The sequence below is a fragment of the Notolepis coatsorum genome, assembly GCF_963971535.1.
Source record: "Notolepis coatsorum genome assembly, chromosome: 18".
In the NCBI taxonomy this organism is placed as follows: Eukaryota; Metazoa; Chordata; class Actinopteri; order Aulopiformes; family Paralepididae; genus Notolepis; species Notolepis coatsorum.
Window position 1 is genome coordinate 47,484,114 of NC_140182.1, and position 22,927 is coordinate 47,507,040.

Below are 22,927 nucleotides of genomic sequence, written 5' to 3' on the forward strand. Positions count from 1 at the left end.
ATAGGGAAAAATGCTCCACAGGCAGTGTGGAGGAGAGAAACCTTAGAAGGGCCATTCAAGGGGGGATCTCCCTTCTTAGATGTCGTGATAGTAGTGTTGCAGACTAACAGTTGGTAAGCATGCACTCAAGTGTAGAGTAGCTACTAGCTAGTCTTTAAATGTGTCTGGGTCAGTGACAGAAGGGACCTGTAGCTACTAGCTAGTCTTTAAATGTGTCTGGGTCAGTGACAGAAGGGACCTGTAGCTACTAGCTAGTCTTTAAATGTGTCTGGGACAGTGACAGAAGGGACCTGTAGCTACTAGCTAGTCTTTAAATGTGTCTGGGTCAGTGACAGAAGGGACCTGTAGCTACTAGCTAGTCTTTAAATGTGTCTGGGTCAGTGACAGAAGGGACCTGTAGCTACTAGCTAGTCTTTAAATGTGTCTGGGTCAGTGACAGAAGGGACCTGTAGCTACTAGTTAGTCTTTAAATGTGTCTGAGACAGTGACAGAAGGGACCTGTAGCTACTAGCTAGTCTTTAAATGTGTCTGGGACAGTGACAGAAGGGACCTGTAGCTACTAGCTAGTCTTTAAATGTGTCTGGGACAGTGACAGAAGGGACCTGTAGCTACTAGCTAGTCTTTAAACGTGTCTGAGACAGTGACAGAAGGGACCTGTAGCTACTACAGTAGCTAGCAATGAGACTCAGGGTAAATCACCTCAATACTGTCTCCATGCTAGAAGAGCAGAGGCACAGTTTAATTGGCTGAGATCCAAATGCTAATGGTCTTCAGAATAGTTACCAAGCCCATTTTCCACCATGCAGCTATCTACGACTCTCCGCCTGGGAAATTATACCCTTCCCCCATCCACCGGCAATAAAAAGTGGGCTTTGACACAAATCTACTCAAAGCCAGATGGTACTATATATCGTGGTGTGGTTTCCTTCGATTTTTGATGTGGAAAACAGTGTGGATGGAGTCTAAATACAGTCTTCTGCGTGGCCATTATGGCTAATACCATATTCCTTTTAGTTCCGTGCGACTGATTTTCTGCCTGACAATGGCGGCGTTCTAATTTTACCCGCATGACCTAGCAGTGCTATACGGAGGGGCAGCGCATAGACTTTTGATGCATTAGCGCTTTACAAAGGGAACGGGATCAGTTGTTATGTATGAAACTAAGCCAAAGGTTGAAGATGTGAAGAGGAAGAGACACCATTGTATGCATTTTTTTTTCATAGCTAGCATGACAACACAACAGCAGTCTGCCAAAATGCTATCTTTTTGCTGTGGTTTCCCCTGGGGGGCCACAATGGAAACAGTGTTGTTCCAAGTTCAAACACTCAAACGCTACCTGATGTCAATGAACCTCGTAAAGGAGGCGAAAACCCGGTGCCCTGCCAGCCGTGGCCCCTCCCCCCTATACTGCATGGTTACAAAATATGCAGACAGACAGAGCAAGTCTAGACAGCCCAGTCTGTATCCTTAGATGGCTCACCTCCCTCGGCTCGAGACAAACCCAGCCCTGCCCACCGCCACTCCTGCTGGCTCCTATATACAGTAGCTCCCCCATCCTGCATGCAAACGGGTCCGGTACACACCCAAGGCTATACACACGTCCATGAATTTCACACTGGCTAGCAGAAACGCCTCCGGTCTCACACTACGAATTCCCCCAAAACATACATCCACAGAATGTACTGTACTCGTTCTCCTGCTAGAGCAAACACAAGAGAAAACGCACAGTTTTAAGTTATCTTTCCCACACAGTGATACAATGCACACTGTATATAAAGATGAAGAGGTCATGCTTGTTTGACCCTGTTTAAACATCCTGGATTGAACCTTCCTTGGAACATAAACAAAAATAGACAAAGACTAAGATTAGCCTATAGTTCCTGAAGAAACAGGGAAATACGACCCTCGCGGGCATTTGAGGCACACTTCTCACTCTATAGTCCCTGAAGAAAGGGGGGGGGGGAATAATGATCCTCGCTCTTCTAAAAAAAAGAATTTATCATTTGGAATGGGGACTTGACTCAACCATATGCCATTGTGTGGAATAAGTCTATATTGACTTTATTACCAGCCCGTAAAAGGTGAGGACAGACTCACAGAAGTGCCTATTCCATGTAAATGCCATGGCCCTCATCCCATCAAAAATCGATTTCCTACCTTATTAACAAGAGAAACCGCCACCTGGCACAGCAGACTGGGTTATGGGGCTGAGAAGTGGAGCCCTGCTCCGCAGAGCTGCTTAAGGCTCAGCAACCAGCGTAACAGATCCAACAACATAAATATTTCACCAGACACCAGAGAGTTGAGTGGAGATACACCGTCTATCTTCCCTGATACGGTGATGCAGTGGTAGTTGAAGCATCAGGTGTCCCGCTCCATGTGGAGCTCCTTGGGCTCTTGAGGAGAGAGGACGTGGTTATTAGTCTGCCCGTCGTAATCCATAGTAGCATAAATCTTCTACTATAATCATCATTAGAGAACACTATTAACTAGAACCAAGAGGAGAGACCACATCAATCCAGTGTTAGCTACTCTGCACTGGCTTCCGGTAACATTTCAAATTGATTTTAAGGTCCTTCTCCTTATATACAAATCCCTACATGGAACAGGACCAAGCTACATTGCCAATTCTCTTGTCAACTATGTGCCCCCAAGAACATCTACTACTGCCTGGTTGAAGGTTCCCAGCAACAACTAAAAGAAAATCTGGTACGCAGCCATTGCTAATTACGCACCAAAGCTATGGAACACCTTACCTAATACCTATGCACAGCTATGGAAGCTAGCTTACTAAATATTTTCTAAAGTAAGCTTAAAAACCTCTTCACCGTAGCCTTTGAATGCATTCTGGCACTTTGCACTCACTACATTCACACTGTGTTATTGTATTCTATTTTATTGTTTATGCTGATATTTCTATTCTATTTCTGATGATTTTGTTATTATCTGCATTGCTTTCATTGTCTATTCTATGTCTATTCTACTGATGTAAAGCACTTTGGGCTGCAAATCTTGTATGAAAGGTGCTATACAAATAAAGTGCATTATTATTATGAGAACTGGGTCAAAAGAGTTATTTATTGCATCAAAAGAACGTCAGCCCTGAAACAGTCACTTACATAAAGACAGACACGGCACACTTCATTACATACGGCCTGGTTTCATAACATGGATCTCTGTGAGTGACGGTGGTGAGAGCAGGGAGGTACGGAAAAACAACCATAGGGGCTAATACCTCTCAATAGTGTCATCACACTCAGACATCTCTACAGACAATAGTGTCCAACCACCACTCAGCATCTCCATGAAGGAGAGAATCCAGAGTCAGCCACGCCCCTCATCCCTCTCTCCTGCCCATCCAGTGATCCCGACCATGGCGACTGTGATGCCGGGGTCCACCGATTGGCCGGCCCATCTCTGGCCACGTGTGTGTGTGTGGCCTTTTCTTTCTCAGAGAGAGAAAGAGAAAGAGGGGCGGGGTAATTAGGGAAGCTTTTCTCTAACGAACACACTGACCCAGTTACCCGGTGGTGAGTGAGTTACATCATGCACGCAAACTGTACTTCTACCAGTGTCTCCCCTGTGTGGACATGTGATTATGTCACAGGTGCTCCTGTTATATAACCGTTGCCTTTGGGGCCACTAGGTCGGTAAATAAACCATTTGTCTCTATCCTCCTTGCATGCATCGTCTTATCAATTGGCTTCTGAGCGTGTGTGCAACGGAGTAGCTTGAGAACATACTATAGGAACGCTTTCTGGAGGAGAGATCACATCGCAGTTCAGACGTGGAGGACTTGGGTCGCCTGCTCCGGCAACGCGGCTACCAGCATTTCACCGTGGAGCAGATAACATTCCTGGTGTTTCCTCAGGCGTGGGCCACTCTCTCACAAGCAGCTCTGCAGCTTGAAGGTCTAGCGGGCTTTGCCCCGTGAGCACTAATAATAATAATAATGGATTGGATTTATATAGCGCTCTCTCTTTACTCAGAGCACTTCACAGAGTCCATTATTCGTTCATACACAGTCATACCGGTGGTGGTAAGCTACAATTGCAGCCAGAGCTGCCCTGAGGCAGACTCACGGAAGCGTGGCGAATAATCAACGCCTACGGCCCCTCCGACCACCACCAACATTCATTCACATGCATACACATTCATACGAGGCAAGTAGGTTAAGTGTCTTGCCCAAGGACACAACGGCAATGGGATGGACATGGGCTTGAGCGGGATTCGAACCACCAACCCTTCGATCATTGGACGCCCCGCTCTACCCCTGAGCCACGCCGCCCCACTAGAGCGGCACTAGGGCGACCGTGGGCTGAGAAACTCCCTTCATCTGGATCCTCCAGAGAGATCACCTCGCTCTGCCTACAGTTAAAAGTCATAATAGGAAATGTCTTTTTCAGAGCTACGTATAAACGAGCCAGGCAACGACGTGTGGCGCGTGCAAAGTAAAGTGAGATGGACTTCACGTTTTATAAGCCTTCCTCGCTGTGAGGACATGTGGAGAAACGTAGCAGTAAAAGGAAAGGCTGGTCGGGTTAGAGGCTCATACTGCACACGACAGCTCATCAGAGTCATCTCAGCTCCATGCTGGCTCAATGGAGGCTGGTAATATGAAGCCAGAGGAGCACCACTAACTACAGTGGCAGGGATCATCAGAAGGCTGTAATTTACTTGAGTGTTTACGGCCAACTGTGGCCTGGGGCCAACCAGGAGCCAACCAGGAGCCAGCCAGGAGCCAGCCAGGAGCCAACCAGGAGCCAGCCAGGAGCCAACCAGGAGAAAACCAGGAGCCAGCCAGGAGCCAACCAGGAGCCAACCAGGAGCCAGCCAGGAGCCAGCCAGGAGCCAACCAGGAGCCAGCCAGGAGCCAGCCAGGAGCCAACCAGGAGCCAGCCAGGAGCCAGCCAGGAGCCAACCAGGAGACAGCCAGGAGCCAGCCAGGAGCCAGCCAGGAGCCAGGCAGGAGCCAGCCAGGAGCCAGCCAGGAGCCAGGCAGGAGCCAGCCAGGAGCCAGGCAGGAGCCAGCCAGGAGCCAGCCAGGAGCCAGCCAGGAGCCAGGCAGGAGCCAGCCAGGAGCCAGGCAGGAGCCAGCCAGGAGCCAGCCAGGAGCCAGCCAGGAGCCAGCCAGGAGCCAGCCAGGAGCCAACCAGGAGCCAGCCAGGAGCCAACCAGGAGGCAGCCAGGAGCCAACCAGGTGCCACAGAGCTCCAGCTCTGGCTTTATTGCTGAAATTACTCCTCAGCACCTCCTCTCCATATCACCTCCTCTCCATATCAACTCCTCTCCATATCACCTCCTCTCCATGTCACCTCCTCTCCATGTCACCTCCTCTCCATATCACCTCCTCTCCATATCACCTCCTCTCCATGTCACCTCCTGTCCATATCACCTCCTCTCCATATCACCTCCTCTCCATATCACCTCCTCTCCATATCACCTCCTCTCCATATCACCACCTCTCCATATCACCTCCTCTCCATATCACCTCCTCTCCATATCACCTCCTCTCAGGGCAGGGTTTCCACCATGACATCATGGTTGGCTGGCACCCACAGGGACAGGATAGGGTTAAGTCCACACCCACAGGGACAGGATAGGGTTAAGTCCACACCCTGCGTACACTGTGCTGCCCGCCAAGGGGGTATAAGCATGAACACATGTGCAAACAGTAAATATACTCTGAGGCTCCACTGCCCCTCTTCTCATCATTGTTCAGACGGCATCTTTACACGCAGCCCCCGCTGGAGCAGAAATAACAACAAAGGTTCGGAAAGCTGAGTGCGGTTCTGAACGGAGAAAAGAAAAACGACTAGCTTGTTTTGAAATGTGTCACAGAGACCAAAACAACCGTTAAGAGTGCATGTTCATCTGAGTGTAAAGAGAAAAATGCACTCCGTGGGAGGGGTGTGTCATGTTGCGTCGCTAAGTCAAAACATTGTATCCGTTTAGCCGTTTATGGACCTCCATCGAGATTTGGGGTGAGATTAGGGCTGGGCGATATGGCTTAAAAATAAAATCCCAGATTATTATTTTTTTAATCCGATTTACGATTTTAATCGATTTTTTTCTCTTGAGCAAAAACAAAAAAGATTTTTATTTGACAAAAAAAGATTATCAAACCAAGATGAATGTCCCTATTGGGATTGAGTGCAAACCTAACTTTCACCAATCTTCACTTAAAAAAAAAATTATAATTATATATATATATATATATATATATATATATATATATATATATATATATATATATATATATATATATATAAATATATATATTTTATATATATATTTTATATAAAATATAAAAGGTTACTCTTGATCAAACAAAGATGAATGTCCCTATTGGGATTAATAGTGCAATAACTTGCTTTTTCACCAAACTTCACTTAAAACAAATAAAAGGTGCCTCTTGATCATCAAACAATAATGAATTTCCCTATTGGGATTAATAAAGTGCAAATCTAACTTTCACCAAACATCACTTTTTGTAAAATAAAAGGTGACAAAAAAATCATTTTTTTTTAAATCGATTTTAATTTTTCAAAATTGTCCTAAATCATTCATTCGAATTAATAGAAATATCGATTAATCGCCCAGCCCTAGTTGAGATGTGTCGTTGAATTAGTTATCTCTGCAGGGGTAACAGAGAACCCAGGGAAGTGATCAAGAATAGAAAAGCGCCCAAAACAGAGAGAATTTGATCTACTAGCGTGTTTTGTCTTCGTTAAGAGGACCTTTCTTGCCATTGAATAGCCTGCCTGCCCATAGTGGGCCTATTATAGCCGTCAGGTTGTAAACAATAGAGGCGGTCTCACTCCCAGCAGGAGAGGCACTCCCATGATGCATCTCAATCAGACGTCCGTGCATGCTAACCGTAACTCACTCCCCCCCCCTTGTCTGCTCTGCACAGGACTATTGACATTCACCCACAGACACACAACGAGGTTGAGGGCGACTGTCTGATTCCTGCACACACTCAGCCATACATTACTTCATCCTTTTAACCCTTTAGGGGAATCAAGGGGATAGCTTGACTGCATTGACCAGCTCATCACTATTGCCTCAATTAGCGTGAGTGGGCTCTCTCTCGCAGCCTTGAGGGCTAAAATGACCCATATCTGCCTGGCGTGTTGTGTGCATGCAGACAACTTTTTAACCCCCAGTTCACCGAGGGCAGGAAGGCAGTTGCGGCGGGTGTTTACAGTGTGTTTACGGAAGCACTGGCACATCGGCTGGGAGGCAGTTGGTGTTTACAGTGTGTTTACGGAAGCACTGGCACATCGGCTGGGCCGTCCCACCGTCACTCACACAGACCACCAGCTCATTCAGCCGGTGGAGTCCATCGATACTAACAGCACACAGGCTGTGAGATAGATACCCCTGCTAACCTTATATCAAAACAAAGAGGTACAGTAATGCCAGAAGAGGCCTCACTCTTGTACATACAGATGACACAAGATACCGAGGCTGACTGCATGGCGGCTGTGCTATCCAGCATCTTATCTGACACACTGAGGGAGAGAGTGTGAGAGGAATAGTGAGAAATGGTTATGGGACCATCACACCCCCCCCCCCCCACCCCACCCCCCTTTGCCCTATATGCTCGACCAACTGTTCCTCCTCCTCGTCGCTTGCTGAGAACCACACCCCAGTGTTGTGAAGGAGGTGATTTATCCTATAGAGGAGGGGAACACACACCTACCCACACCGCAGGGAGTGTGAAAACAGCCCGGCAGCAGAGACGAGACTCGTCCAACATCAGTCCTGCGGAGCGTTTCAGCCGTTCCCCTCTTAACTCAAAGCGTGCTGAATCCACCACGGACAGTGGGACAACTGGCAGGCTCCCCGCTCTCGAAAAGGGGACCTTCTCGTTGTCAGGCTGATGGGGGGTGTGTTCTCTCCTGCAGAGGTCACAGCCCTCAAACACGCTAATCAGATTGGCTGCAGATGCGGCTGAATAAATGACCTACATCAATGGAGGGCATTGACAGTGTATATCCCCGGCGTGCTGCCCCACCCCCCACCATGCTGTACTGTACTGTACTCTCCCTCTCCCTCTCTCTCTCTCTCTCTCTGTGGACTGAAGATCCCTGCCGTTGCGTTGCGTGAGAGATGCGGTTGGTGGCTTTTCCACGGTGGAGGTGAAAAATGCAGCATACTCCAGGTCTATATCCCTCTCTTCCTGTCGGCGGTAATCGACACCCCACCGCAGGCTGCCACCAGGGCTGGACCTCGGAACACAACACGCTTCAGCCCCTATTTCACTTTGCATTAGAACAGGTCGGAGAACACAGGGACGGCCCAGGGGGCAAGGGGGGTGGGGGATGGGGGGTAGACAAGGTGGCTTTTATGGGAATTCTCCGAAGCTAACTAAAGAATATACAAGCTATGCGACTGCGTATAATTGAAATAAGCACAGCCAGCCAAGAAAACAGATGAGGGACTTTTAGTATAATGAATGCAGACCATGCTTGGTTGCTTAATGTAATCACAAGTTGTACATGTAGTTGTATATTCCGACGTCAGTCACATGCTGTCCTTTAGTCATCTTTGCATGTAAAGGTTATGAGATAAACACAAGGACGGTGTGTACGCCACTACACCCCGGGGAGATGTGGCCCCCTAAGTCTGTCACAGGCCAACACCCAGGAGAATAACAGCACTGAGCCAGAGGATTAGAGCGGGCAAGATGGCCGCCCCAGTTTAGTTTTATTTACATCCCAAGGATCAAGTAGATTTCACTAATACCTTGTTTCCATTGGATACATACTGTTCCACTACGTGTGAGCTTAATGGGGGCCGACCGAGCTTAATTTACAAGAGCCCCTTTGAGGAAAAGCTTAAATCTAATAACAGATAATTATCATTAAAAGGGGACAAAACGTTGTAACTTGTCCATTGGTGGATTCACAGACATGTTCAACTGTAACATCACCATGGAGAATAACACAAACAGGTTTCTTTTTTGTCCAGGTTCTCCTCGAGCCGTCATTTCGTTGAGGTCTCCAGTGGAAATAGGGCTGAGCAGAGAGGGATGGACGGTGGACATCCTGGTGTGCGCAGACAGACTGACCTCTTGTCCCCCGGTGGAGCTGTTAGCTACCCATCACCGAGCCAAGGCCAAGCTGCAGGAAAGGCGGGGAACCCCCCCCATCTCCACCCACCTACCTCATCACACCCATCACCCCGACAGGAACAGTGTGCTGCTGTGTAGCAGAACATACCAAAATAACACCCCTGGCCTGGGATGTGGTGTATATATATATAGTCAAGAGATCCTTGTTTTTATTTCCCATGTGGAATTTGGGATCATTTAATGTTGGGGGGGGGGGGGGGGGGACGTTGTTGCTGGATGGTTTGTTGCTCAAACTAAAAATAGAACGCATGTATAATTGATTTTAAATAGCAGAGGAATTGTGAAAAGAGCTGCCAGGTGGCGCCTCTTACTTTTAAGGACAGTCCGGGGGGAGGGGGCGGGCCCTCTTTCACCATCCCATAATATTAGAGGTGCCCCCAATAAAGCACAAAAGAGTGGGGACCGAGACAAAAAGACAGATCAACTGTAAAATATGCCAGTAGACTCTTTGTCTTTGAGGACTATTGTCCCCCACTCCTCCTGGCGATCCAGGGATTCATGACGGCCCTGTTAGCCACAGCTGTGGGCAGCGCAGGAGGGTCCGACAGTCCTCTCTGGAAAAAAGACACGACTTGTAATGAGCTTGTCAGGGGCCCATCTCTCCATTAGAGATGGCAGTTTACATGACATGACCAGAGCAAAGTAATGAGGTTCCCGTAAAGAACGCCACAGCACATCTCATGGGGGGGGGGGGGGTTATTCGCTGATGACATCGAAGATGGAGGTATCTTTCTAGAGGCTGACGGGTTAGAACGGATTGAAGCTCACTAACATGGATAATAATAATAACCTTGGAATACAGTCAGAGCTGGTCGCGAACATTACAGTAGTGACCATAAAATGATACCATCCCGGTTTAAAATGGATTATACCATGATGTTATGGTTGTATTATTCAAGTGACACAAGAAGTCGTACCATGGCAATGCATGACTTTCACCATGGTTGTTTATACGATGGCCCCAGTGTCATGGTAAAACTGAAAATACCATCAAACTTACATAATGCCTGGTGCCAGCCGTTGGAAATAATGGCTTTCAGGGAGAAGCAGTGCTGTTGTCACATCCTATGCGAACGGCACATAAGTGGCTCTGATTTTGGAAACACAACGATGAACTAAAAGTCAACTTTTGCCAAAATAGAGAGAGAGAGAGAGAGAGAGAGAGAGCGGGGGGTGGATGAATGTGGGGGCAATACATGTAGGCTACATGTTCTGAAAATCGAAAATCTAATTTCAGGTGGACTTTAAAAGTTTGTAAAAACTCCATCAGAGTTTGGTGGGGGGCGAGGCACATGTTGGAGGGAATACATGCTGAATACAAATTGCTCATTATATTGTGTTGAGTGTGAAGGCTGGGAATCTGTGGCAGGTTGAGGCTATAAGGTTACCAGACAGCTTTGTCTGATCTCCTGAAATGGGGAGACGCCCCCTCCCCCACCCCCAGCACATACACTTGTCCTATGTTGTGGAAAATGCTGTCATGTAACATGTGAACTTTCTAGTTAGCTGGAACAAACTCCTACAAAAAAAGGATTTAGCGACAGCTTTTTGCCGTCAGTCGCACTCGCAGTGCACTCCTTGGCGTACACCAACTGCACGCTGTGACCAATCCCTGCACTTCCGATAGGAACAAAACGCAGCCAGCCAGCCAACCAACCCGCCAGGCAGCCAACCAACCAGCCAGCCAGTCAACCAACCAACCAGCCTGGCAACCAGCCAGGCAGCCAGCCAACCAACCAGCCAGGCAACCAGCCAGGCAACCAGCCAGTCAACCAACCAGCCAGGCAACCAGCCAGTCAACCAACCAGCCAGGCAACCAGCCAGCCAGCCAACCAGCCAGGCAGAGGAGGGAGAGATGATACTGGCACTATTCCAATTTCCTGATTTCTACAAACACATTTCAAACCAAATGCAAAATGCCAGGTATGTTTAAAGAATACAATGTAGGTTAATGTTATTATCTATTGTTCGCTCCTCCCATGATATCTAGTCAGACGTGTCGTGCGCTGAACCCAACGGGCGCTGAACCCTTCCGTACACCAGCCGTGACGTCATGCGGTTCATGTGACGAGTCCACAGTGCAACGCACACCGTGCGCTGTTCCTCCGTGACGTCATGCGGGTCATGTGACGAGTCCACAGTGCAACGCACACCGAGCGCTGTTCCTCTGTGACGTCAGAGAGCAGCCGGCTGTAATGTGAACCCCTTCTAGCCATTACCATCCCGTCAGTAATGTGAACCCCTTCTAGCCATTACCATCCCGTCAGTACAGCACTGGCAAAAATGTGGCAGTATCAGCACTTTAGTGCGATGAATTATACACATATGATGTGTCATTTTAAACGCGTAATTGTCAGCTAGCTAACATTACGCTATAGCATCAAAAACTGTTAAAACTGTTACGTTAGCTAACTTGCAAGTCAATCAACTTTCTTGACTTGCAAAAGTATCTTTTTAATTGACAATGTGGAATTCATGGCACAATTCAAACGGGATCACACAATTATTTGTCTCTCGCCGTTGACTACCATACGTATGTTTTTAATTTTGTCTACTGTTAACTTACTGTCTTTTCAGGGCCGGCTTCGTCATTCGTTTCGCTGAGTGCTAGAGGTTGAACTACACTTTTAGCAAAAGAGCACCTCACTTCTGATGGGTTTTCTATAGTAGCCTAGTAACAACAGCAGCCACGCCCTGCACTCAGACGTGCTTCCCTCAGATGACAAAGATGTTTCCTATGGACATTAAGGTTGATGCTGAGGTGCATAAAGGTGCATGCTGTTGCTTAACACTTTCACGCTGTGCACCTCCCCAGCATAAATAAGCCTTTAGAGTGGCAAGGCCCTTTTCACAGCAGACATTTTGACTTGTCATAGATGGGTAAACAGTAAACATAGGTGTAACCATAGATATACAATAATTATTAGTTAGTTCATAACTTAGTTCATTATTCTTTACAGTTACACCTGTGTTTACTCATCTATGACAGGCAGAACTTGTAATTATGTGATCATCCATTATAAACATGATTGTTGATTGCCTTTGGAATAATTTTTTTTTTCCTGCCTAGATTTCAGTTTGACTTTGAAAGAAACTCACAAGTCTCCAGGGACAGGGCATGTGACCAGTTATTTTTTAACATGACTTTATCTGTGCGGTCGGGTGGCGTAGCGGAGATTGCGTTCGTCACCAACGCTGGAGACGCTGGGTTCGCGTGTTCGAATCCAGCTCCCGGCGTTGTCACCAGCTTGGCCGTTCACACTAATACAATTGTCAGTATTAGGGGGTGGGGAAAGCTGGCGGGTGGGTCCTGGGCGTTGTGGACAGCGACCCCTACAGTTCAGTCGGGGCGCCTGCTCAGCGAGGGTAGGATCTGGAGAGAGGTAGTGCGGCCTCCCACACGTTACACTCTCCCAGTGAGAATCTGCGTGGCCAGGCTGGCTGCCGGCTGGCTGCACATGTGTCGGAGGAAAAACATGTGACAGTCTCCGGCCTCCCGGACCAACAGCAGGGGAAAGTGTGCAACAACCAGGAAGGGGGTTGGGAATTGGCATAACGACTAACAGTGGGATGGGAGAAAAAATCGGAAAAAAAAGGAGGGAGATTTTTTTTTTTTTTTATAAAAAAAAACATGACTTTATCTGAAGTGCTGCTTGCAGCGTTATCAAGAACCGTGTTATAGCTGCTTGCAGCGTTGTCAAGAACCCTGCAACCAATCAACGTCCCATTCAACACTGCACTTCCCTCAACAACACACCCACCAAGTGTGAAGTCGGTCGGATGAATGGTTCCCGAGATATGCAAAGGACAGACTATTAAAACTTGTGATTTAGCCAATATGAGCAAATATTGATGGCCAACTATAGCAACAGCAACACTGTATGGAATATGAAACATCAGAAAAGGTCACTTTTTGGGGCTTGGTCTCAGAGATGCTTTGTATCAAAATTGGTGATGGTTGCTCAGAATGCATAGGAGAAGTAGCGAAAAAAACTGATTTGATTCAGTTTGTGTTTCTACTAGGGATGCACCGATCCGACTTTTTCAGTCCCGATACCGATACCTGGGTTTGGGTATCGGCCAATACCGATACGATACCCATTGTCCAATTTTTTTTTTACTAAAAAGTTTTAAAAAATATATATATTTTATCCACGTTTAAAAAAAAATTTTTATAATAATTATATATATTTTGTTTTTAAGAATTGTAAAGGATCACAAGTGTGTTTTTGATTTGTTGTAAACAAAGACAGAAAATAAACTTCATTCATTCAATTAATAAACTGTATGCCTTATTGTCACTGTGTGGAAGAGACTGGGGTCATTCTTTTGTGCAAGGCAACATCAGGCTTGACTTAAAACATTACTTTCCTAACTTAGTGAAACTAAATGTAACAAATTAACACATAGATATAAATGTACTGAATGGTTATTTCCTATTTTATTTATTATTTTAAAAAAGAAAAGAAAAGAAAAAAGAAAAAAAAGAAATCCGATATATATAATTTTTTTTACCGATACCCAATCCAGCTATTTTTTACTGATATCGGCGGCCGATACCGATACCAATATCGGATCGGTGCATCCCTAGTTTCTACATATGTTATCTACATATGTTTTCTACGTATGGGTTATCATAATATACGCTGATAATCCATTTGTGTTGTATGCCATTTTTACATTACCTCTATACGCGGTTACCACTACTTTACATTACATTAGGAAGAGTTGAACAGCTAATGGATGAGCCTGGTCTCTAGATCTGAACCAACAGCATTACTGAACTAGTCTAGCGTGCAATGATGCAAACCACAAGGTACCATCACAAGCTCACCAATCAGACTAATGACTAAATACCTCAGACTCTGGGTCTGCTATATGTACCTGTCAATCTTGACATGATTTAGCTTTTATTTTGTTGTTGTTGTGCATGTCTGATGTCTTGCAACAGGGAGTTCGGATCTTGTCTGTTTTGTTTCTATATGTGTTAAAACGTTGAATAAAAATAATATCTAGGAAATGGATAGTGCACCGTGTTTTGGTGGAGCAGAAAACACTGCACCTTGTGGGCAGGTCACATGTCTAATGGCCTAATGTCATTACTGTTAAGGCAAAAGTTAATGGACATGTAATCAAATGAAGTTATGGTTAATATGGTTAATACACAGAGGTGGGATCCTTCGGTCTCACCAACCTTTCCACCTCAATGAACCTGGACTGAAAAAGGAAAAACAGAATCAAAACAAGGAGAGGTTTTATAGTCATTACATAGTTCTAGATAATTAAGTGAACAGATTATTACGTTTCTCTCTTGGAATTTATTATGGGGTCAAGTTTATTTTAAGCTATTCCTGGAAGTTTTTTTTTGGCAGTGCACACTAATGTGCAGTTTGGTGTTGAGTTCCTGTTGCACTCTGATATATTATTTGCAGAGGGGGCTCAAAGCTGGGATAAATAAGCGTTGGGGAATAACAGGAGGCACACTAGAAGATATATTTCTTCTCTAGTAGCCTATGCATTGGGCGGGGCTTAAATGTGGGGGCCAGGGCAAACATAGACCAATGAAAGCAGATCTCCCCGCATTATTCCTACTAGAGCACTGAAAACATTGCCGTTCGGAGCATGTGCCCATGGCCGATTGCTTGGACTCTGGAAGTGCTGCTTGCAGCAGTCAAAAACTGCGGTATTGCTGCTTGCAGTAGAGAACCACACATCCAATCAACTACACATTCAACTCTGGTCCTCAGCAATACACCCACCAAGTGTGAAGTTGATCAGATGAATGGTTCTTCTCAAGATATGCAAAGGACAGACAGGAGCATTATGGCTCCACCTACAGTATACGCAGCGCCACCTATAAGCCAAATGGCACCAAATTTGTCATTGTCACACATCATAACAACACATGTCAACCAAATGTGGTTGAAACAGCACAAAGCATTCAGGAGATGTGAAATGCCTTGTAATATGAGCCCTACCCACAGCATTTGAGCAAAGGGCCAGCTATTAGCAACACTGTAAGGAATATCAAAAATCTGAAAAGGTAACTTTTTTCGGCGTGGTCCAGAGATGCTTTGTATAAAAATTAGAGCTTGGCCGTTAACGGATTTTTTTTTTTTTAATATTTTTTTTTTTTTTACCTTAATCTACCCAGGGTAGGTTCGCTGAGCACAGATGCTCTTTTTCAGGAACGCCCTGCTTCACATTCACACAGTTCCATTCACACCTGGGAGCTGCCCAGTACAACCACAGTTGACACCATTGGCCACTGAGCAACTCCACTGGAGCAGTTGATTTGCATTGGCTGATCAACTGCTGACTGGCTGATCAACTGCTTCTTTCTGTTTTGCTCCTGAGAGTGTGCTAGATACTGTACTGGTAATATTATTTATTTGTGTTAACTTCTGAATAAAACAACTTATTAAACACAAGTACATCTTATTGAACATTATTTTGATATTTCATTACCAATTATCATAGCAAAACAGCTTTTTCAAACAGTCTGTAATGCATTTTGGAAACGGGAGATGGGCTCATGGTGTAATGGGCCACCTGGCCTGAGAAACATAAGGAGGAAAGAAAAAGTAAGGACTTACTTCTGGTCATTATTTGGGTAGAACACACATATTTTGAATGCCTTCGGCATTTTTTTTAAATTTTTTTTTATCTAGATTAAATCCAGGATTGCAGATAGATTAATCTAGATTAAAAAAATTAATCTATGCCCACCTCTAATAAAAATATATCTAGATGCAAATGGGCCATTTGGCGTACATGGATCGATTAATCTGGACCCATAGAATAATTTTGTTTCGGAGAGTTACATTTCAAAAGATACAGGTCAAAACATAGTTTGTTGTTATAGCACCACCAGCTGGCCAAATGGCACAAAATTAAACACTGCACTCTCCTGATCCTCAGCAATACACCTGCCGAGCATGAAGCAAATCGGACAAACGGTTATCGAGAGGCAGGCAGACACAGGGCACGAAATTAGAGCCTGCCACCCGCCATTGGCGGGCAGATTTTACGTTTGGCGAGTGAGACTGAGAGGTCTGTCCGCCATGTGGCGGGCAAGCAAATAGTCATGTGAAAACCAATCGAAAAACATGATCCAATTCTTAGCGGAGTTCTCACTTGCGTTCTGTCTCAAGCACACAGACCTGCTGCGGCGCCCTGCTCCTCCTCCTCCTCCTGCCCCTCCCAAACACGTGTAAACACAGAGGCTATTGCCTCGGGCAGTCAGCTCACTGCTCTAGTCAGTGGGACCTCCGTGAGCTAACGTTAGCTACCGTTTCAAAATGACCCAGTCAACTATTCACTTTTAGTTTAATACATGAGGCATTATCTAACGTTATCTAGCCGGCTAGCTACTGATAGCTCCTGATATCAACAAATGCTCCAGCAATAGTCTAGTAGTGCATGCTACCTCCGTTGGCTAGGTAGCTCACGTTAGCTCACGTTAGCTCACTACGAAATGTCCCAGTAAACTAAATAGTTCACTGAGGCGTTGTCTTAACGTTATCTAGCCGGCTAGCAGTAGCTACAGATAGCTCCTTATATCAATGTCTTATAACATTGATTCGATGCATATTCGAGCCCCTGGCTTCCATCGCATGAGGGCAATGCTGAATGTGATTTGAACAACGCAGAGTATAGGGTCCAGCTGCAGCGCCGGAAAATCCTTGCTGGAGCTGGAGGCTACTCGAGTATACACACAGACAGTGGAGCTGTTTGCACATAGCGAGCATTTTGACTTGTTGCGTGGTGGCGATGTCTCGTAGATAATACAACTACAAGTATGATTATATAATATATTTTATAAAAAAATAAAAAAATTGGCTGGTAAGAAATATGCTTGGCGGGTAGATTTTTCCCATCTACCCGCCACTGGCCGGTAGGGATGCCCCCCGGACCCCGGTTTTAAACGGGAACCGGTACTATATTAGAAAATACCGGAGTATTTATAAGCTCTGACGTCCTCGGTACTGCTATCGATACTCTAGAGAAATTATTATTATTATTATTATTATTTAAAAGTTGCGAACGATCCTCTCTGTCTCTGCACGAGAAGCGAGCCGCAGCCAGCGAGTCAATTATTACACACACTCCTCGCGAGTCGCTCGCTAGTGCTACACATAGACATCCGGGTACTACATACGGGTACTCCTTAATGAAAGTCCCCGACGCCCCGTGCTATAGCGCTCTGCACACAGACAGCAGCTCTGCATGCACTGAGTCGTGATCATGGCGGATAGAGCGAAGCGTTCTAAAGTATGGATATACTTTACAAGGGTCAATGCCGACAATGCACGTTGCCACAAGTGCAACAAAACATTTGCCAGTAAGGGTGGCAATACGAGCAAATCAATTTATCAAAACATCTGTTGGCAAAACATGATATTAGTGTGCAGAAATGCGCGTATTCGACTGCCTTGCGCGCAGTGTTCCATCTGCATCCACTGCAGCCGTAACCGTAAGCCAAGATACGGAGTTGCCTAGGCTAATAACGAATTATTACAAATAGGCTAATAAACAAAACAATTGTTTAGCTACAAATACTACAATCTAAACTTTGTATAGATCGTCAAGCTGAGGCGTCAGCCACTATGTCCCAGGCCAGTGAGCCCAGGGCCACCACATCCTCCCTCTACCTCCCTCCACCACCCAAAGTCCTTTATCCCTAGCAGCTAGAGGAAGGATGACAGAGGATAGGGTGAACCAGTGTCACAGTTCTGTTAGCCTTTTGCATTTGTTGTTTATTATAAAAAGTCTATAATTCAGAGTCAGACACATTTAAAACATTGTTGCTGCTGTTGCTGAAGAAATTATATTAATTTATTATATTTATTTATAAAGTTATATAAAAGAACATTGCTGCTGCTGTTGCTGAAGAAATTATATTTATTTATAATACTTATTTATAAAGTTGTATTTATAAATAATAAAGCAATGTTGATTCTGTTCTTAATTAATTGTCTTTTTTTCTTGCAAAAAAAGAACCAAAAAGAACCGATAAGAGTATCGATAAAGTACCGAACCGTTAAGCAGTATCGATAAGAGTAGTAGTATCGATAAAATCCTAACGATACCCATCCCTACTGGCCGGTGAGTCAAAAAGTTTATTTCGTGCCATATAGACTCACAGACACACAGAGATTCCTTCCTTTATAGTTAGATTCCACTATTACATTGTAAAGCACATATATTTGTGAAGTTTGGTGGAAATCGGATCAGGAGATACACTAATTTGTGTATTGAAAGTTTGGCCTGATGGTGGGGCTAGAAGAAAATTCACGGAGACACCAAAATGTATAAGATTCTTCCTCTTGGGGTCATGAATGTACACCACAAATTGGAAACGATTCGGATGAATGCTGTTTGATGGGGACACCAAAATGTATGGGATTATTCCTCCTGGGGTCATGAATGTGCACCGTAGGGCTGGGCGATAAAACGATAACGATAACTATCGCGATAAATTATTTCCTCGAAATAAACATGAAACGTGGTCGCAAAGTTTCGATATATCGATTTTCCAAGCTTGGATATGAGCACGCACTAACAACCAATCGGTGAAGGAGATGGCCGAGAGCGAAGGAGACCAGGAAGGAGACCCAGCGCTGCACCTCTGGGTAGAGAGGTAGGACTCACTCAACAACAAGGCTTGCTAGGCTAACTAGCTTGCACGGCGACGTTTTATATATTTACGTGCAGAGTATGTGTGCGCTGTGAATTCTGAGGCCACGTTCATAGTAGTGTGGGGTATACAGTGGACGTCGTTTCAATATATTGTGGCGGAAGAGAGTATTTTAGTGTCATATTTATTACATTGCCATGAGATATTCCGCTTGTCGGCTAACTTCTAACGTGCGCGGACTGATGACGACATCAACTCGACTCGAGACATTCGCAGCAGCATAATAAGACAACAGGCTGGCTAGGCTAACTAGCTTGCACGGCGACGTTTTATATATTTACGTGCAGAGTATGTGTGCGCTGTGAATTCTGAGGCCACGTTCATAGTAGTGTGGGGTATACAGTGGACGTCGTTTCAATATATTGTGGCGGAAGAGAGTATTTTAGTGTCATATTTATTACATTGCCATGAGATATTCCGCTTGTCGGCTAACTTCTAACGTGCGCGGACTGATGACGACATCAACTCGACTCGAGACATTCGCAGCAGCATAATAAGTTAATTAAACTTGACATACATTATATCGACGATAATTATCGATATCGAATTATATGAAAATAATTTTATAATTTTATCGCGATAACGTTTTTGGTCATATCGCCCAGCCCTAGTGCACCGCATATTTTATATGATTTTAATGAAAGGCATTCGAGATACACTCATTCTAAAATGTAAGGTTTGGCAGATGGTGCTAGAGGAAAGGTCATGGGGTCACCAAAATCAAGAGTTAATTGATTAAAAAAGTTTAAAAAAAAATTTTTTTAATGAAAGCTATTCAAGTTATCAATACGATAAATCGAGTTATGCTCACAAGTAGGAAATTCATATTTGGACTGATGGTGGCGCTAGAGGAAAGGTCATGGGCTCACCAAAATCAATAGGCTTCTTCCTGTAGCGGTCATGGATGTGCACAACAAATATAAGAGCAATCGGCCTTGTAGTTTGTGAAACGTACGGCCAGACGGATAGACAGACAGATGCACAGACACAACCGATTACATGATCTCCCCCAGAGGCTTCCGCCTAGTGGAGATAACAACGACTCCTGCTCCCTGGAGCTGTATTTTCTCTCTGTAACACGGCGTTCCCCTGTCGCTTGGATAGCAGTGTCTGGCTGGAACTATAGGCAGGGATCCATTCTCTCCCTGCTCCGCTAGTAGTGGCTGAGAGGAAACGTGCACTCAGTGAACTCAGATGACCCACATCCTCACCCAAACAAATGAGCAGAAAACACTCCTCACGACTTGCCCAGACTGCAACTCAATTGCAAAGCCAGACACAGGGGGAGCACATACAGATACAGAAGATCTGTGCCCAACGAGAAGCCTATCAGGGGAGGAGCGCAGGCCGGGATAATAGTGAGGAGTAACACCAGATGGGGAGAAGACTGGGGGGAGTGATTAGAGGCATTTATGTTGAAAAGGAAATGCATAGGAATGTTAATAGAACAGTATGACTCCCCTTTGTTGATTAATCAGACAAATGTTTCCTTTTCATGTGAAACAATAGCAACACACCTGAATACATAATAAAAAATATCACATGCACACGCACCCCTAAGGATAAGGACAAGCACTCAATGAAGGAACCCGAGTCCAGCTAAAGGAGTCTGAAATAAACAGTTATGCTATAGTATAAACAGATATGCTGTGGAACTGCAAACTAAGCGTGTCTGCCTACAACACAGCCCACAATGACCCCCATTACCAACTTGAAATCAGTCATGCTGAACATCAATCTGCAGCTGGTGCACAAAAGACGTTGACTGGTAATAGCTGATGATGAAACCAAATCATATTTAGTCTATATAGACTAGTGGGGATGAAACTGAACAAACACCCGTGCTGAATGCTACTTTGTCAAAAAGGGGCAAATGTTCATTCTTTAGTTTTGTAGAAAGCTACATTGGCTATGTTCGAGTCAAAGTGGATGCAGGAGTGTGTGTGACACATTCAGGGCTGAATAGACTCCAGACTATAAAGCATAGGGATCGACTGTCAGCTATATGGCTGCTTACGTCTGGGCTCAGCTAGCTGAGTCTGTTGCTGGCCAGATCAGCTGGCAGTCTGTCTGTGGGGGTGTGGCACATCACAACAAAGGGCTCTGGGCAGACAGGCGACTGCATAACTATTATCAACCCTTGATCTACATCTTTCTTTTCAGTCTAGCCTTTCCCACGGAATGCAAAGAGACACTATCAGAGGAATAGTCCTTCAAGAAGGTCAAATGTGACATAATGGTGATTTGGATTTTCTATTCTCCCATGTTGATGACCCGTCTCTCTGCAGTGACGGTACTACAACTTGCCAGATGGATTTGATAACTTTCTGCATGCCAGTAGTAGTATGGACGCCTATTCACTAGCATACAGTCTTACATGCATAATTGTTGAGAAACTACCACATTACATCATGTTGCTGATGCCAGTAGTTGTATCTTAGACATTACATCTATTCACTTGGCTTTATCTTTTGATTAGTCTCTATAAACCTTTTGTCTGCAGCCACGAGGCTCACCAAACTCTTGACTCTGGATTTGCATTAAAAAAAAATACATGTACGGTGTTTGACAGACAGAGTGTGATCGTGTTCTGCACCGCAGTCCGGGTTTTTAACCCAGCGATGGGGTTCATCTGAGCTGAGGACTGTATTGGGGTTGAAGGAGCTGTCGCGAGTGGGAGTGGCAGTGTTTGTGGCTCCCTCCCCCATATGAAGATAAAAGGGCATTTCGGAAAGTTGTGTCCAACTTAAAAGAACAATCCAATATGCTTCACATCAATGCAGCAACTTGATTCCATTGATTTAAATACTACCCATGAACATAAATGCATTGACCAAACCAGTAAGATATACTCTGTATATGCTACTATTATTATTAGCACTAGGCTGGCTGACAATACATCGTATTGACTGTATGAAAATCATATAATTGTAAAATGACTTTTACTCACTTTTAATAATTGTATACAGTTTCGCATGCTATGGAACTCATTGCCAATTCATCTTCAATAAAGCAACAAACATTTGCATCCAATGAAACTGACCTGTGTGTGTCCTTAGGTGGGCTTTGAGGTGGGATGATTTGCCATAAACTTTTTCACAACCTGAATAGTGGCATTTGTGCTTTTTCTGAGGTGATTCGTGTTCAGTTCGACCTCTCAGCCGTTTGCCTCTTTGTTTGAGCGCAGGGTCGGAGATGGTAGTAGGTGTGGCAGAATGTCCATCATCATCTATGAGGTTCGGTATGTTCTCCTCCTTTATTTTCGCCTGGTCGGCAACATTGTTAGGAGTCTGTTGGTTAAAATCCGCCAGAATTCTTGCCACCACAAAAAGCGAGGAGTTGTCTTTCACAATGGGTTCTCTTATTTCCTCCCCGTTCTTTGGAGCAGACGCGATTTCTGGTTTCATCTCCCTATTCCCTTTAGGACCGTGGACAATTGCATGACTGGACATTGAAACAAGGCACTCTGCAGCAAAGTGATCCATTTCGTATTTGTAACGGCCCAACGTTTTTCCTTACAACATTCGAAAAATGATAGCTTGTCAAAAGTAATTGTTCCGTGGTTCCCTTTGTGTGGTGGTGGTCGCTCTCATCAGAGAACTGACTTTATGATCATACCCGGCTTTCCAATAACACCAACATCCTAACGGAGAGACGTTTCGGATAAAAATGTAGACAAGCTAAACGAAAGGGTCTCTCTTTAGTGAAATGGTTCTGGTGAGAATGCGTCTGAAAACTTAGATGTCATAAGTCCCATCGCGGCTTCAATACACTCTCCAGCCTAGTGTCTGTCTCCAGTGAGCGCCTGTTCCTGCTGCTGGGGTCCATGCTGGGGGCGTGCCGGCCGGCGCGGCTCGTCAGAGTGGCCGCTCGCTCATTGGATACTGCGTGTCCCCAAATGCACCATTAAAACTGTAGAACTTCGGCCACTTGTACGTTTCACAACACGGACGCCACGATGCATTCAGAGAGGGAGGGGTTGCTGTCAACGGCGACGTTATTTTATTATGATTTTTACTAGGTTTTATAAGGTGGAACTTGTAAGGGAAAACCAATTTGTAGAGGAGCCAAATCTATATATTTAG

The 22,927-nt window shown here is 45.1% G+C and overlaps 1 protein-coding gene across 1 annotated transcript in view; it reads right to left on the bottom strand.

Annotated features, from left to right (window-relative positions):
• klf13 (Kruppel like factor 13) overlaps positions 1-22,607 on the bottom strand; it is a 31,050-nt gene extending 8,443 nt beyond the window's left edge. Inside the window, exon 1 of the mRNA XM_084335537.1 lies at positions 21,886-22,607. Within this exon, the coding sequence (XP_084191663.1) occupies positions 21,886-22,327 (442 nt within the window). The 5' untranslated portion in view covers positions 22,328-22,607. The remainder of the gene's footprint in view (positions 1-21,885) is intronic.
• Positions 22,608-22,927: the final 320 nt, after the last annotated feature.